Source organism: Tinamus guttatus, unplaced genomic scaffold (genome assembly GCF_059628265.1).
Source record: "Tinamus guttatus ecotype Peru unplaced genomic scaffold, ASM5962826v1 Tinamus_guttatus_pri_ptg000208l, whole genome shotgun sequence".
Lineage (NCBI taxonomy): Eukaryota > Metazoa > Chordata > Aves > Tinamiformes > Tinamidae > Tinamus > Tinamus guttatus.
In genome coordinates this window covers 8,753,652-8,766,839 of record NW_028288742.1, presented here as the reverse complement: position 1 = coordinate 8,766,839, position 13,188 = coordinate 8,753,652, and the positions used below count along the sequence as shown (strand labels likewise).

Here is a 13,188-nt window from a genome sequence, read left to right as displayed (position 1 = left end):
CCAGAGACTTCAAAACAGGTACAACTGAAATTGATCTTAGCTTTGGAGGTAAACATCATCCTAGAGTAAAAACTGCCACCTTCTGCAGCACAAGAGATTTTGGCTAATAGCTAAGCAGAATTTTAAGCCTGTATTTCTTTCACTCAGTTCTTGGTGTACTCTCAGAATGAGAAGCTTTTAGTCCAAGTTTCAAGCTGATCAGGCAAGGTCTGGAAATTAGGCATAACGAAGGAATGGCACCTGTACCCTTTGGGAGTAAACTGTCTCATTCTATAAGCTATAATTCTAATTAGTACTCAGGCTGACATGGTGTCTTTGCAGAAACTGCAACCTCCACTGTAACAGCAGCATAGATATTCTCACAGAATTGTTTTGCTACCTAGTGCTAAGAAATCAACTGGGAAATTTGGATCCACAATGTCCATTGCTATGAATCGAGCACCCAGTATTTACATGCCTGAGCTAGCTGGCTGGAGCACTTTTCTGTGGAAGCTGGTGGAAAACCTGTCTTCCAAAGCATGTGTGTGCCGGACTGATTCCCTTTTTAACCGAATTATGTAAAGTCTGCAGAAAAAGCCCAGCTCTTTATTAGACACCAAAGAAACCACACAGGCAAGATCATCTCAACAATGGAGTGGACTCTCTTCTATCTAAAAAGGCCTGAACTCTGGTTAAAGCTTCTTCTGTAGCTATTTCAGGCTACTAATAATGTCTCTTTTCAATGTGGACTCTCTGACATCGCACTGTGTGGCTCAGGATACACGGTTTCCCTTCTAGAATGCTAGTAAGGTTTCTCTCCCTTGCAAAACTTACTCAATATTCTTCAAAACTGTGAGTAGCAAATTTTCTTTAGGCCTCTGAACTTCAAATTATATCTAAGATGAAAATGTCCAAAACATATTATAGGCAAGTGCTGGACAAGCAGATGCTCAGAAGTACACCAAATGCATTGACCACGTTTTATTTTCTCAGAAGATTCTCAAAAGCTTGAGAAATTTTGTACATGTCTTAAAATCAAATGGTTTATAATGATGCCTCCATTTCAGCAAAGTGCTATTGAGATTGAGGAAGGTCCTGATGGATTTGTGCTGAACTTCTCAGGAAGTGGAGAAGTAAGGGCTCTAGGATCACTAAAGCAGCTAGACAGACGGTTGGTTTTGTTACTGTCGTTGTTGTTGTTGTTTTTCAGCAGCCAGGAGTCTCTCTTTTGCAGAGAAGCAACAAATATTTTATGATTCTTCTGTGTCAAAACCAGTGTGAAACACTAAAATCCTCATGCGCACAAATGAGCACACATGTACACTTTTCCATTAGCACTCAAAATGCTTTCCAGATGCTGTCCGTACATCACAATAAAGTGACTCCAGGAAGGAAAAGAGTTTGTTCCATGTATTTTAAAATGTCATTTAAGCAGCACTTAGTAGTAACTTAACTATGTCTAATTAAAACTCTGCTGCAGCAATTTTGACTGATCCTTAAAAGGCTTTTGTAAGAGTTGGGGTTACTACTGTCTTTTAAGTTCTACAGATTTTAATACTTCACAGAAGTACGTGCAGTTCTTTTTTTGGCCTAAGTAACCTGAAATGTGAAGAGGTGACTAATTGCAGGAGATAACTCTGCTAGAACATTAGCAAATGGATTTGTTCTTTTAAGGTATATGGAAAGTGCTGCTTTTGATGGAAAAAATATGATGCCTCAGTAAACCGGGAGACATGAAAGGAAGAAACTATTTATCTGCATTAAAACTGTGCAGCTCCCCTGCCAGATACCATTAGTGTTACCCTCCTGTATTTCCGAAAAAAAAAAAAAAGAAAAAAGCTGCTGTGAGGTCACAGCTTTTCCTACAAAATTCCTGCAGTGAATAGAGGTTTGCATGGTGTAAATACATATTCTAACAAGCTCATGCCTGGTGCTGCAGGGATGTTCAGTTTGTAGCTGAATTACATCTGACCCATCCCTGCACTTAATTACCTACATTGATCATTTGGGCTTTTAACAAATGCATTGCTTTAGACTTGGGGGTGGTAAAGGAACTGGGAGAAGTGTTAGGGCTTTAAAAAAATTGAGAGGAAGGATATGACTAGAGGCAAGGAAAAATCAGGAAAGATATGAAAAAAGAAAGAGCCAAACCCCTTCCGGGCTGAAACCAGGCTTCCCCAAAATGCACACAAATACACACAAGTTCTGGCAATGAAAGACTGAAAGAGAAGAACATCTTAGAGGGTAAGGCAGCCCTGCCTAAGAAAATACTGGGTTATTTCCTCAGGGATCTTTTGAATGGATTAAATCAGTCTTCACTGAGTATGCTCTCTTGAAAATTGCTTTTTATGGTTTATCCTTACCTCTGTTCTGGACTGAACTAAAAGCAGTGCTTTAAACACTGCAGTCATAACAGAAATAATCTTACATTTCATACCATCATATGAGCTAATTTAATTTGGAGGCATACACCTCCTTAGCACAGCTTTGCATAAATACTTCCAAGCAAGGACTGGCTCCGGGCCTGGGCAACACAGGCAGGACTTCAAACTGCAGGGAAGGGCGAAAACAGGAGAACGGCATTCGAATGAAATAAAATGAAAAAATGATCTCCATTATGCTACAGGGATAGTAAAGTATGAATTGTTGCAACCTTGCTATGCCTGCAGTTTTGAAGAGCAAGTTGTACAAAGGGCAATAGATTTGCTATATTTCAACTCATGCACAACACAGCACATTTTGTTTTATTACTTCTGTTTAATTGGACTTCTTCTTTTTTTTTTCCTGTTACTGTGGAAACAATATTAGTCAAATTAATATGTGTGGAGTTTAGCAAAGAATACCAGAAATACCTGGATAAGTATGTGTTTATTCGTGTCCCCCCTCCATGGTTTATAAAATATAAGAAAGATGGCTGGAGAGAGAGAGCACTTCAGAAAGAAAGCACTTCAGATATTAATGCTATTCATCATTTTCAATAGCACAGTTCCTAAAAAGGTCTACCTAAAATCTAAGTTGCTTTTTATGTATGTATGCATAAGGGTAACAGTCTAATTCCCAAGGAATGCACGAACCTAGGCAAACACAATGGAGCAAAGCTAAACAAAAGTACTGTTAAGTATCCTCATTTTGGAGATAGGGATTTAAGCCTTAACACCAGTGAGCACTTAGGTATATACTTGACTTCAAACACCTAAGCAGTCTCACAGATGCCTACAAAACTGCCAGTGGCTTAACACAGCTCACGTTTCAATGTCTGTAGCATTGAGGACTGAGATCCAGGTGCACAGAGACATTTACATTCCTTATTGACATAGTAATCCCTGTAAGATAGGCATAAACGATCTGTGTGGATCAGGGAGCATATGATTTACCTGGGTTTCCAAGCACAGTTTCTGGCCTGGATAAACTTTTGTCCTGGCATTATTATTTCGTCCCCTTTTACTGCAGATTAAACTGCATCAGAGAATATTCTATCAGATGGAATATTGTTGCAGTTACAGTTCTTCAAGCCTTGCAGCTATGGAGTAAATTTTATAGTCATAGATTTTGAGTGAAAACACAGATAATAAAAGGTTAAAGAAAGGTAAAAGGCTAGCTCCTAGAAAAAAAAAATCCCTGCTTCTCCTCAGCACCAGTTAAGATAAAGAAAAGTATCTGAATTCATCCACGGAGTCCCTAAAAATTAGGTCCCAGAGCACAGGAGCTCTTCCTCCCTCCCTCCCTCTCTTTATTTATTTATCTATTTCTGTCTGGGTACTGAAGGTGTGCCTTATTTGTCTGGCAGTTACCTTGTATGTGGTGCCATAGGAGGCAAAGCTTATTTGAATTTATATGCATAGTTTAATGAATATAGAATTAAAAAAATGCCTCAGAGATATTTCTGAAATGAAATGCCAAATCTCAGAAGTTGTATCTTTATGAGGAAAATTTAAATACAAAACACCAGGGTTTATGACTCTTGCTCATATTAATTCATACCAATCCATGTTATAAGAGGACTAAAGGGGCTATTTTTCATCTCGAGCTGAGACAGGAGCTCTGCCAGATTTACTGACTTGCTGTAAGAAATCTACTTTAGCTGGCTGATCAATATCTTTGAAATGTAAATCAGAATGGTGAGCTTATCACAAGGCTACCATTAACAGTCTGTAAAATACTTGGCACTGCAGGTCATAAATGGTTTGGTTACAAGGTGAGCAAACTGGTCAACAAAACTAGACCCTAAACTTTGTACTTTTGCTGTCCTACTGTCCCACTGCCTCTGAAACTAGCAATAATCAGGACTTTGTGGGGAGGGATTCTAGCAGACACTAGTATAAGGGTCCAGACTGCAGAGTACACGTGTCAGCTGTAGCCTGAGTATTTTGTTTTCTTCTTGAGTGAAGAAAAGAGAAACAATTCACCTATGAAAGCCCCAGTCCTCCCTCCTTAAACTGCCACTGCAAACCTCAGCTCTCTCCACTGCCCTATTTGTAATTTCTTGGGTTTGTTTCAGCTTGTTGTGAACTGCTCGCATAAGGACTATGTAATAGAGCAAGTTAAGGTACCAGGCTCAGAAGCTTGAAATACCGACGCTGGCAACAGATGACAACGTCTGGTATTTTCCACAGCAGAGAAACAATTCTTCCATTAATACTTCCACATGTATTCGGTGATCAGAATGCCAGCTGCCATGGTATTTCCATCCTACCTAAGATGCTACTGATCTGTCCTGCATGTGAGCCCTCTCTGTGCCTTCTTCACCAACACAGGAAGATGATGAGCTTTCAAGCCATCCACAGATGGTTTCACCATCAGGGTTTACTTTGTCATTTAGAAGTTCCGCTTCACAGACTCCTCTCTGGGTTGCAGTATCTATCTCCTGTAATTAACTTCTGTTCCTCCCTCCATTTTTTTAAAAATGCTTTTCACTGATGCTTAGAGTCAACTGTCTCCCCAAAGCACTGTGATATTTAACAGCATCTGGAAAAATGTGGTTGGAGAATTGGGACACTTAAAGGAGACACTGCTGTCGTAAGTGTGCATTCACAGTTCTGAATAGATATTCAGAGGGTGGGAATGTAGATGAGGGAGAAGCTATGCAAGGGCTTATTACTAATTAACTGTATCTATTTCTCACCCTTTTAACTGATTTTTGTTTATCATTTCAGCTGGTAGGGTAATACACTAAACCAAAGCTGCAGAACACAAATATAATTAAGATTCAAAAAGTCAATTGCCTGTTAGTAAACTACCAATTGATAATAATGTAAGGGATATTTATAGCACTTTGCTAAATATGCTGTGGATTTGCACCAATAACAGTTGCTAGTCTCCATTTTATCCAGTTGCCTTCTACTCCTTCTATTTACTATTTAAGGTAAGATCACTCTTCTCGAGTCATCCTTTCAAACACTACCCCCTTTTCATCTTCTTTGAAGAGTTCAGCGAACATAGATGCTTCAATCCTTTCTCCTATAAAATGGTAATAAAGTTATATAATTACTAGAATTTCAACACTGAGAAAAAAAAAGTCATAAAAGCATACTTTTGCATTTCTAGATCTCCTTCTTTCTCAGTTTTGTTACATATTTTATAGAGAGGATACAAAACCACCCTTATGTACGGGAGGAATCGGCCACCTTTGGGCCAAATACAGATGCCCTACTGGCAGAGAGCTGGAACAAATCCTGTTTAAAGAGTTAAAAAGCATTTATTAAGGTGACAGATTTTATTTTGTGCCTGGTGCATGTTACTTGGGGAGTAATAGCTAACCTTTATGTGTATTTTTAATTATTATAAATCATCTGAGTCATTTCAACCATGTGCTGAAGTGTAACTAATTGCATGGTAACTTTTTCACGAAATGTTATGTCATACCTTCGTTAGGTTGAAGTGGCCTCATAATGCTAATTATTGGAGCTATTTATAAGATATTGTGTATTATCCTGTCATGTGTACAGCAGCAATATCTTCCAGAACGAATTTAGAGGAAAATGACTCTCTACCACCTACACGTGTGTATGACTTTATTGCAATCTTAGCACGAGCCTGGCATGACAAGCTCCTTCAGCACGGATAGCGTAGCAGATGGAGAGCAGTTAGTTACTCAGCAGAAACGGTAGCAGATGCAGGAGCAAGGAGAGCTACGGCCCATGCACACCTTGAGCTGCCCTCTGGGCCGTAGCCACAGGAAACCCAGCACTGGCATCCTGGAAGAGTGCCACTGAAAGGGGAACAGATGAAGCACGAGGGCGTCTCTTTTCTTCTTGTGCAATGACTGCTCTGGAAACAGGACTGCCAAAAGCCACTGAGAAGGGAGGTGATTTATACTGAGCATTGAAAACAGCAATGCAAGGTTATGTGACTGAAATGATACTTGTTAAATAGAGACAAAATGGTTGTGTTCAGAAAATACAGCCTGAATTGTGTCTCTAGGAATTGCCTCAGGAGGGGAAGAGAATAAACCTACCCGTCTTGGCAAAAAGGTCTGGGTGATACCTCCCAAAACTACCTGTCCCTTGCTTCAGAGGGAGGACAAGAGGCAGAAATGAGTGATCTCCTATTCCTCAGCCCTCCCTGACAAGGGGCCCAGGAAAGGGAGAGACAGTAATAAAGCAGGTTTACCTGTGTCCTCTGTGTCTAGGAAGGTCAGAAAAAAAACTCCAAGAGGATGGTCCCACCCCTGAAGCAGGGCTGCAAGTTCTTACAAACAGCTTGCCCTCTGAATCAGCTTGTAAATATACTCGATTCTCACACACCCCTTACAGCTCAAGCTGGGAAAGCAGATGAGAGCAGAGAAAAATATTGGGTAATGGGGCAAAGAAAAATGTGCAGGATGTGATGGTGGCCACCGGATGCAGAGGAGATCACTACAAAACCGCGAGAGCAAAAGGGTGTTGGAAGGTTTGCCAGAAGCCAAAAGCTGCACGGGCTTCCCCTATACATATATATATATATGCTATACATACATATATATATATATGTATATGCTTGCAGTTAGGTGACATCTTTCCAATGGGGTGGTTGAGGATAGTATGAATTTAGGTGATGATTGTGCAAGTGTTTTCTGCTTCCTGTGCTGCCTCTCATGAATTTTATTGTGGGAGGGCAAGTGAACTGATTTGCCCTAGGACTGGTCAGATAATTACATGCTCATTGCCAAGCAATGAAGTGTAAATATGCAGTTATTTTTATCCATAAAATCAGCTCTTTCAAACCCAAGATTAATTCCACATTATTATGCGGCAATATGTAATTACTATAAAACAGCTTTTGCCCTCAAAGAAGCAGACACTATTCCATAAGAAATCTTGCAGTATTTTAAGTAAACCATGTACATAGGTCATAGGCTTTGTCCTCTTCCAGATACTCAATGCTCAAAGTGGCAGCTAGAGAATAGGTAGTTACAAGAACCTATTATCAGGCTTAAGTGCAAAGAATTCCCATCTCATTCAGATTTGGAACCAAAATCATATATATTTTTTTAAGACAGAAATGTATTATGTGGGAAAATGTTGCTAAATATTTAATCATCCCTCCCATCCCAGAATGATGGACACTTTTTAGATAGGAGGATAATTCTGGGAAGTCTCTCTGGGGTAGATGTTATCTGAATCAAACAGGAATAGTAACTATAACTGCTAATATTCCTTGTAAATCTTTTCATTTCTTACAGGTACTGTTGCGTGATTTACCATGGAAAAATTGCTCTGCAGCATCCTGGTGTTTGGAATGGCTATCACGGTCAACGCTTGTCCTAAATACTGTGTCTGTCAAAACCTGTCTGAGTCACTGGGAACTCTGTGTCCCTCCAAGGGTCTCCTGTTTGTACCACTAGACATAGACCGAAGGACTGTTGAGCTCCGCCTTGGGGGCAACTTTATTATCAATATCAGCCGGCAAGACTTTGCCAATATGTCTGGACTTGTTGACCTCACTTTGTCCAGAAATACCATCAGTTACATTCAACCCTACTCCTTCACTGACTTGGAGAGCCTTCGATCTTTACACTTGGACAGCAATAGGCTTCCTGACATTGGAGAGGATATTTTGAGAGGCTTAATTAACCTTCAGCACTTGATTTTAAACAACAACCAGCTAAGCAGCATCTCTGATGAAGCCTTTGAGGATTTCTTGCTGACATTGGAAGACTTAGACCTTTCCTACAATAACCTCCGAAGCATTCCCTGGGAATCTATAAGAAAGATGATAAACTTGCACCAGCTCAGCTTGGATCATAACCTGATAGATTACATTACAGAGGGGACTTTTGCAGATCTTCAGAAATTGGCCCGACTGGACCTAACATCCAACAGACTTCAAAAGCTGCCCCCTGATCCTATATTTGCCAGGTCTCAAGTAATTCCATTAGTTGTGACCCCATTTTCACCACCTTTATCTCTCAGCTTTGGGGGCAATCCACTGCACTGCAACTGTGAGCTACTGTGGTTAAGGCGACTTGACAGAGATGATGATATGGAAACTTGTGCTTCTCCTCCAGGTCTAAAGGGAAGGTATTTTTGGTACGTACGGGAAGAAGAATTTGTTTGTGAGCCACCTCTAATTACCCAACATACTCACAAGTTGCTGGTTTTAGAAGGGCAAACTGCCACACTAAAATGCAAAGCCATTGGGGATCCCATCCCCATCATCCACTGGGTGGCCCCTGATGACCGTCTCATTGGGAATTCTTCGAGGACAGCTGTCTACGACAACGGCACCCTAGATATCCTCATCACCACGTCCAAGGATTATGGGACTTTCACATGCATAGCAGCCAATGCTGCTGGAGAGTCCACGGCTACGATCGAGCTCTCGATCGTTCAACTCCCTCATCTCAGCAACGGCACAGGCCGAGCAGCCCCACCGAAATCCAGGCTCTCGGACATCACCAGCTCCAGCAAGTCTAATCGAGGGGAAACAAAAGGTCCACCAGAAAGGTCTGTCTTGGTGTCAGAAGTGACGACTACCTCAGCCTTGGTCAAGTGGACGGTGAGCAAGTCAGCCCCTCGGGTAAAAATGTATCAGCTGCAGTATAATTGCTCGGATGATGAAGTCCTGATCTACAGGTAAATGTAATGGCCAGTTTGTCCTCTGATGATGGCAGACAGAGTAAAGTAGGATATGAAATCATTTATTTCTTGTCACTGATTTGAGTTTGAACTGATGGGGTCATTGCCAAGGAATTACTGTTTTCTGATAAATTTGTTTTATATCTGCCAGTGTGTCAGCTCATGTTGGTCTGGCCATCACTTTGCTGGCCATTTTGAGTCACGCATTATAAATCCGTGTCGTACGCATTCCCTAACAACAACTGCTTTTGTTAACATTTCCCACTTACAAAAAAAATGACAGTTGTTGATACCCTCCTTACTAAATTTAACAAAATAAAGAAAACTCCACAGTCTAGAAGTTAGAAGTTGCCATTTCCTCCTCCTGTAGGCTGGACTGAAACATACTAGTGAGAGAGGAAGAAATGTGGAAGGAATTTGGTGCATAACACAGTCTCTAATTATTCTGTGGTTCAAGATTCAGGGTTGTTAGCAAGAGATCTTTCACTTATAAGAAAGACCTTTTTTTACTTCACTAACATCAGTTTTACGCAACTGTAATTGCTGACATTGTTGGAACATTTAATGTTTTATACCATATTAAATGCGAGAAGAGACAGATACTTTCACAAGCAAGCTCTGAATGTTCATTATGCTTCTCCAGTTCTACAATTTTGACTTTTGCTGATGTAAAACAAGAATCATTCTGCCATGAACCTAAATCATGAAAGAGAAAGAAGTAATATTTTTTAGGGATTAAAAAGAGTAGGAAACTGCTTAACAGAACAGGAAAATATAGTGTTATTGTTCTTTTCTTCTGTCTTGGAAAAACAATCGATGAACTATCCTAAAGATGAATCTCTAGAAACCACCCCTTCCTGCCTTCTTATTGCAGAGATGGCAATATTAGACATATTGAACTAAAGTCTGTCCTTGGGTATATGTCAGCTACCAGGAAAAGTCAGAATATGAGGTCAGAATAAAACCAAACATGTAAACCCATTGAAAGCAACGAATCCAGTGAAGAGAAAATGATACTGGTGAGGAATCCTGGGATTTGCTCTTTAATTCTAGTTTGAGTATGAAATCCTGGCCTAACTGAAATCTTGGCCTAAGCAAAGACATGGCTTTCCATGATAGGCTTGTGATTTCTGTTAGCATGCAAGTCATCCCCTTCCCCTACCGCCTGCAATGAGAGCTGAGGCAGTAGTTAGTCACAGTAGTCACCCTCTCTTGCCCAGATATTCCTCTTTTTTTTCTTTACTTTATTGTAGCTTTCTCTACCCTGAAAAAGTCAAAACAAAACATGGTGAATACCCAGTTGACCTTTTTTCACTTACCTGTCTCAAGTAGCAAAATCTAATTTTAAAGTTGTTTTCTAAACTGAATGTAAAGTTGACATGGCCAAAATTCTAAGCTATAAATACTTGTAACTCAATCAGTTGAAGAGCAAGAAATAATAAAGAAGTGACTTATTTAGCCACTCCAAACTTTGGCACTCATTGCCAAAAGTAGGTCTACTGAAAAGTACAAAGATTTTTTTTTAATGGTTATTTATTCAAATATAGAATGTTCATTTCCAATGCACAGTAACAAAAATATAGTGAAATAATCAAATCAATTAGCAGGTGGAAATTATTCGCCTTACTCTGGCTAATGTACAAAAAAAGTTAGCCTTGGGACTTGCAATTATGTGGAGTCAAGTAGAAAGAAAGACTAAAATAAAACTAAGTAATGGTATAGTATTAGGAACGGGATGAATGAAAATATGCTAGTATCAGTTTTTCTTGAGGGAAAGCTCTGGGCAAAAATAGTATTTAAGTTCTTGAGCCCAGTTGGAGGAAAAATATTCTGAAGGTTGTGCATAGTCATATGATGTCATGTAGTGAATTTGGCCCCGTGAACAAAAATATTCCTGCAACTAGAAACAGAGATTTGTGGAGGTTGTCAGATGTTGAAAGCAATTCAATATGTCCTATTATGGAGGGTAGGTTGGCCAGGGTAAGTAAGACAAACACCACAAAAGAGATGACATACGATCTAGCAGTTGGAGTGTTGAAAACTGGATGTGCTAGCAGACATGAGAGAGAAGAAGACACTGCTTTGCCAGTCAGTCTGGAGGTGCAACTGCCAGTCAAAGCCTCAAGCAAGCCTGAATTCTTACTCTGTGCCTCCTCTCGATCTCTGGCCACATTACTTTGTGCCTCCTCTCGGTCTCTGGCCACATTACTTGGATATATCTCATTTTTTTCAAAAGTAGAGTGAGGACAGTGCTGTTTACATAAATTTCCCATAAGCACTTTGTGAGGATTCATTGATGATGTGTAGCTCTTTTCATTCAGAGCTCTCAAAAGCACTTTACAAAAGAAAACAAATATTATTTCCCCACATTTTGCACCAGGGAAAAGTGAAGCACAGGAAGATGAAGTGAATTGTCCAATGTCTGAGAGTTAATCAGTGGCACTCACATGCATCAAAGCCAGCTCTTATGACTTTCAGCCAGGGAACCACTCAGTCTCTTAGAGCTAATTAACTAAAGCTGTTTTGCTTTAATTGGTCAGATGCATGTCACTGCAATGAACATGCAGAAAAACCTAAGGGAACACAACTTCTACAGTGTTTTGCTCTATAACATGCTGTGTATATCTAAGTGGGCTGGGATACCTCTTTGCCACTAAAATGATGGGCACTTAGTATAAGTTAAGATACATGGGTGCATCAGGGCTGAGGCACACTGGCTATGCTCAATTAGAAGGAATCCTGCCTTGCTCATGAGGAAGGTTGTATACAGAAAAGACAAAAGTTTGCTGTGTTTTCTCATAGTGCTCATAGAGAAAGACTGAATATGGCGAATTCCTCCACCCCACACATCCTTTCAGTAATAATGTATCTCCTGGTCATTTTTCCTGTTTCCATCCCAGCTGGAGGATTCCTCTTACATGAACTATAAGTGGTATGAAAGGGTTCATGATGGTGTGCACTGGCCCCACAAAATTCAAAGGTCAGGGAAGTAGTGACAAATATTTCCTGTCAGCTCACTCCACTGAGTTGAAATGGTATCACAGACTGGCGTTTGGCTCTTAATTCACTAATACCATCGTTACTAGGATTAATGGAAGGTGCATTATTCCTTTGCTTCCAGCATCTGATCTTCTTGTTTTTCCTGTCTCAGGCTGCTGCTGAAACTAACAGCAGGATTTTATCGGTTTCAGTGGATGCAGGATGCATGTTTCTTATACTGATCTAATGAACAGTGGACTGGATCAGCACTTTGCTCTACATGACTTCCCAAAGTGAGAAGTTGGAGGGAAGGGAGTGATAGCTTGTGAAATGCATTGAAGAGACAGCTCAGTTAATGTTAGCTTGCAATGACAAGTATGACACTTAATTTTGGCATGGAAGAACTAACATGGGAGGCTGCTCAGAGGCAAAGTGTCATACGCTCTGCTTTCCACACCACTGACAGAAGGAATGGTCCCTCTTTAGGGGCAACACAGAACTTAGGTTTTGTGTCTGGACCTGCATTTGTACAAAAAGTACATGGCAGCAAGCCCTTGCGCTGGCACATAGCTGTCCAGCACACTGACAGGGCCACTATTGCTCTGCTCATCTCCGCATGGTCCCAAAGAGCTCTTGCTCCCTCTGACTTATCCTTGCGCTGCTGTTAGTAATACTGCTGCCAAGGGAATTATGCTGTTTCACCTGGAACCAGGCTAAGAGCCCCTCTGCCCAGGCAGACTTCTTCAAGCTGTTTTTGTTGTTGTTTTGGAGGGGAGACATGGTTTAGCTTTTTTTTTTTTTTTTTTCCTTTCTTGCTGATATTTTTTCCCTTTTGTGATGTGTGTTGCTTATTCCTTTGGCCTTTTTCCCTCCTTGGCACTCCACACAGCAACAAGCTCTCCTGTGCGCCTGTGCGGGTAGAGCGGCTCTGGGCAGCAGGGCACGTGGTGCGGCCGGGAGCCTCCCCAGGCCGCTCACGGTCGGTTCCAGCCGGTTCCGACCGGTTCCAACCGCTCCTCAAGGGCTGGGAGTAGCCCCTGGCACAGCAGCTGGGCACTCTCCGCATGCGTTTAGGAAAACAGGAGAAGGGACAGGAGGGGACACAAAAAGAAGGTTCCTAGGCCTCAGTTTTGGACCCTGCATAGCACAGTGGTGACAGCGCGCTTCTGCCTCG

At 41.0% G+C, this 13,188-nt stretch overlaps 1 protein-coding gene across 1 annotated transcript in view; it reads left to right on the top strand.

The window, feature by feature from the left end:
* The window catches only part of LRFN2 (leucine rich repeat and fibronectin type III domain containing 2), a 150,147-nt gene that overhangs the window by 102,556 nt on the left and 34,403 nt on the right, over positions 1-13,188 (top strand). Inside the window, exon 2 of the mRNA XM_088524254.1 lies at positions 7,640-9,032. Coding sequence (XP_088380380.1) covers positions 7,660-9,032 — 1,373 coding nt within the window. The 5' untranslated portion in view covers positions 7,640-7,659. The remainder of the gene's footprint in view (positions 1-7,639; positions 9,033-13,188) is intronic.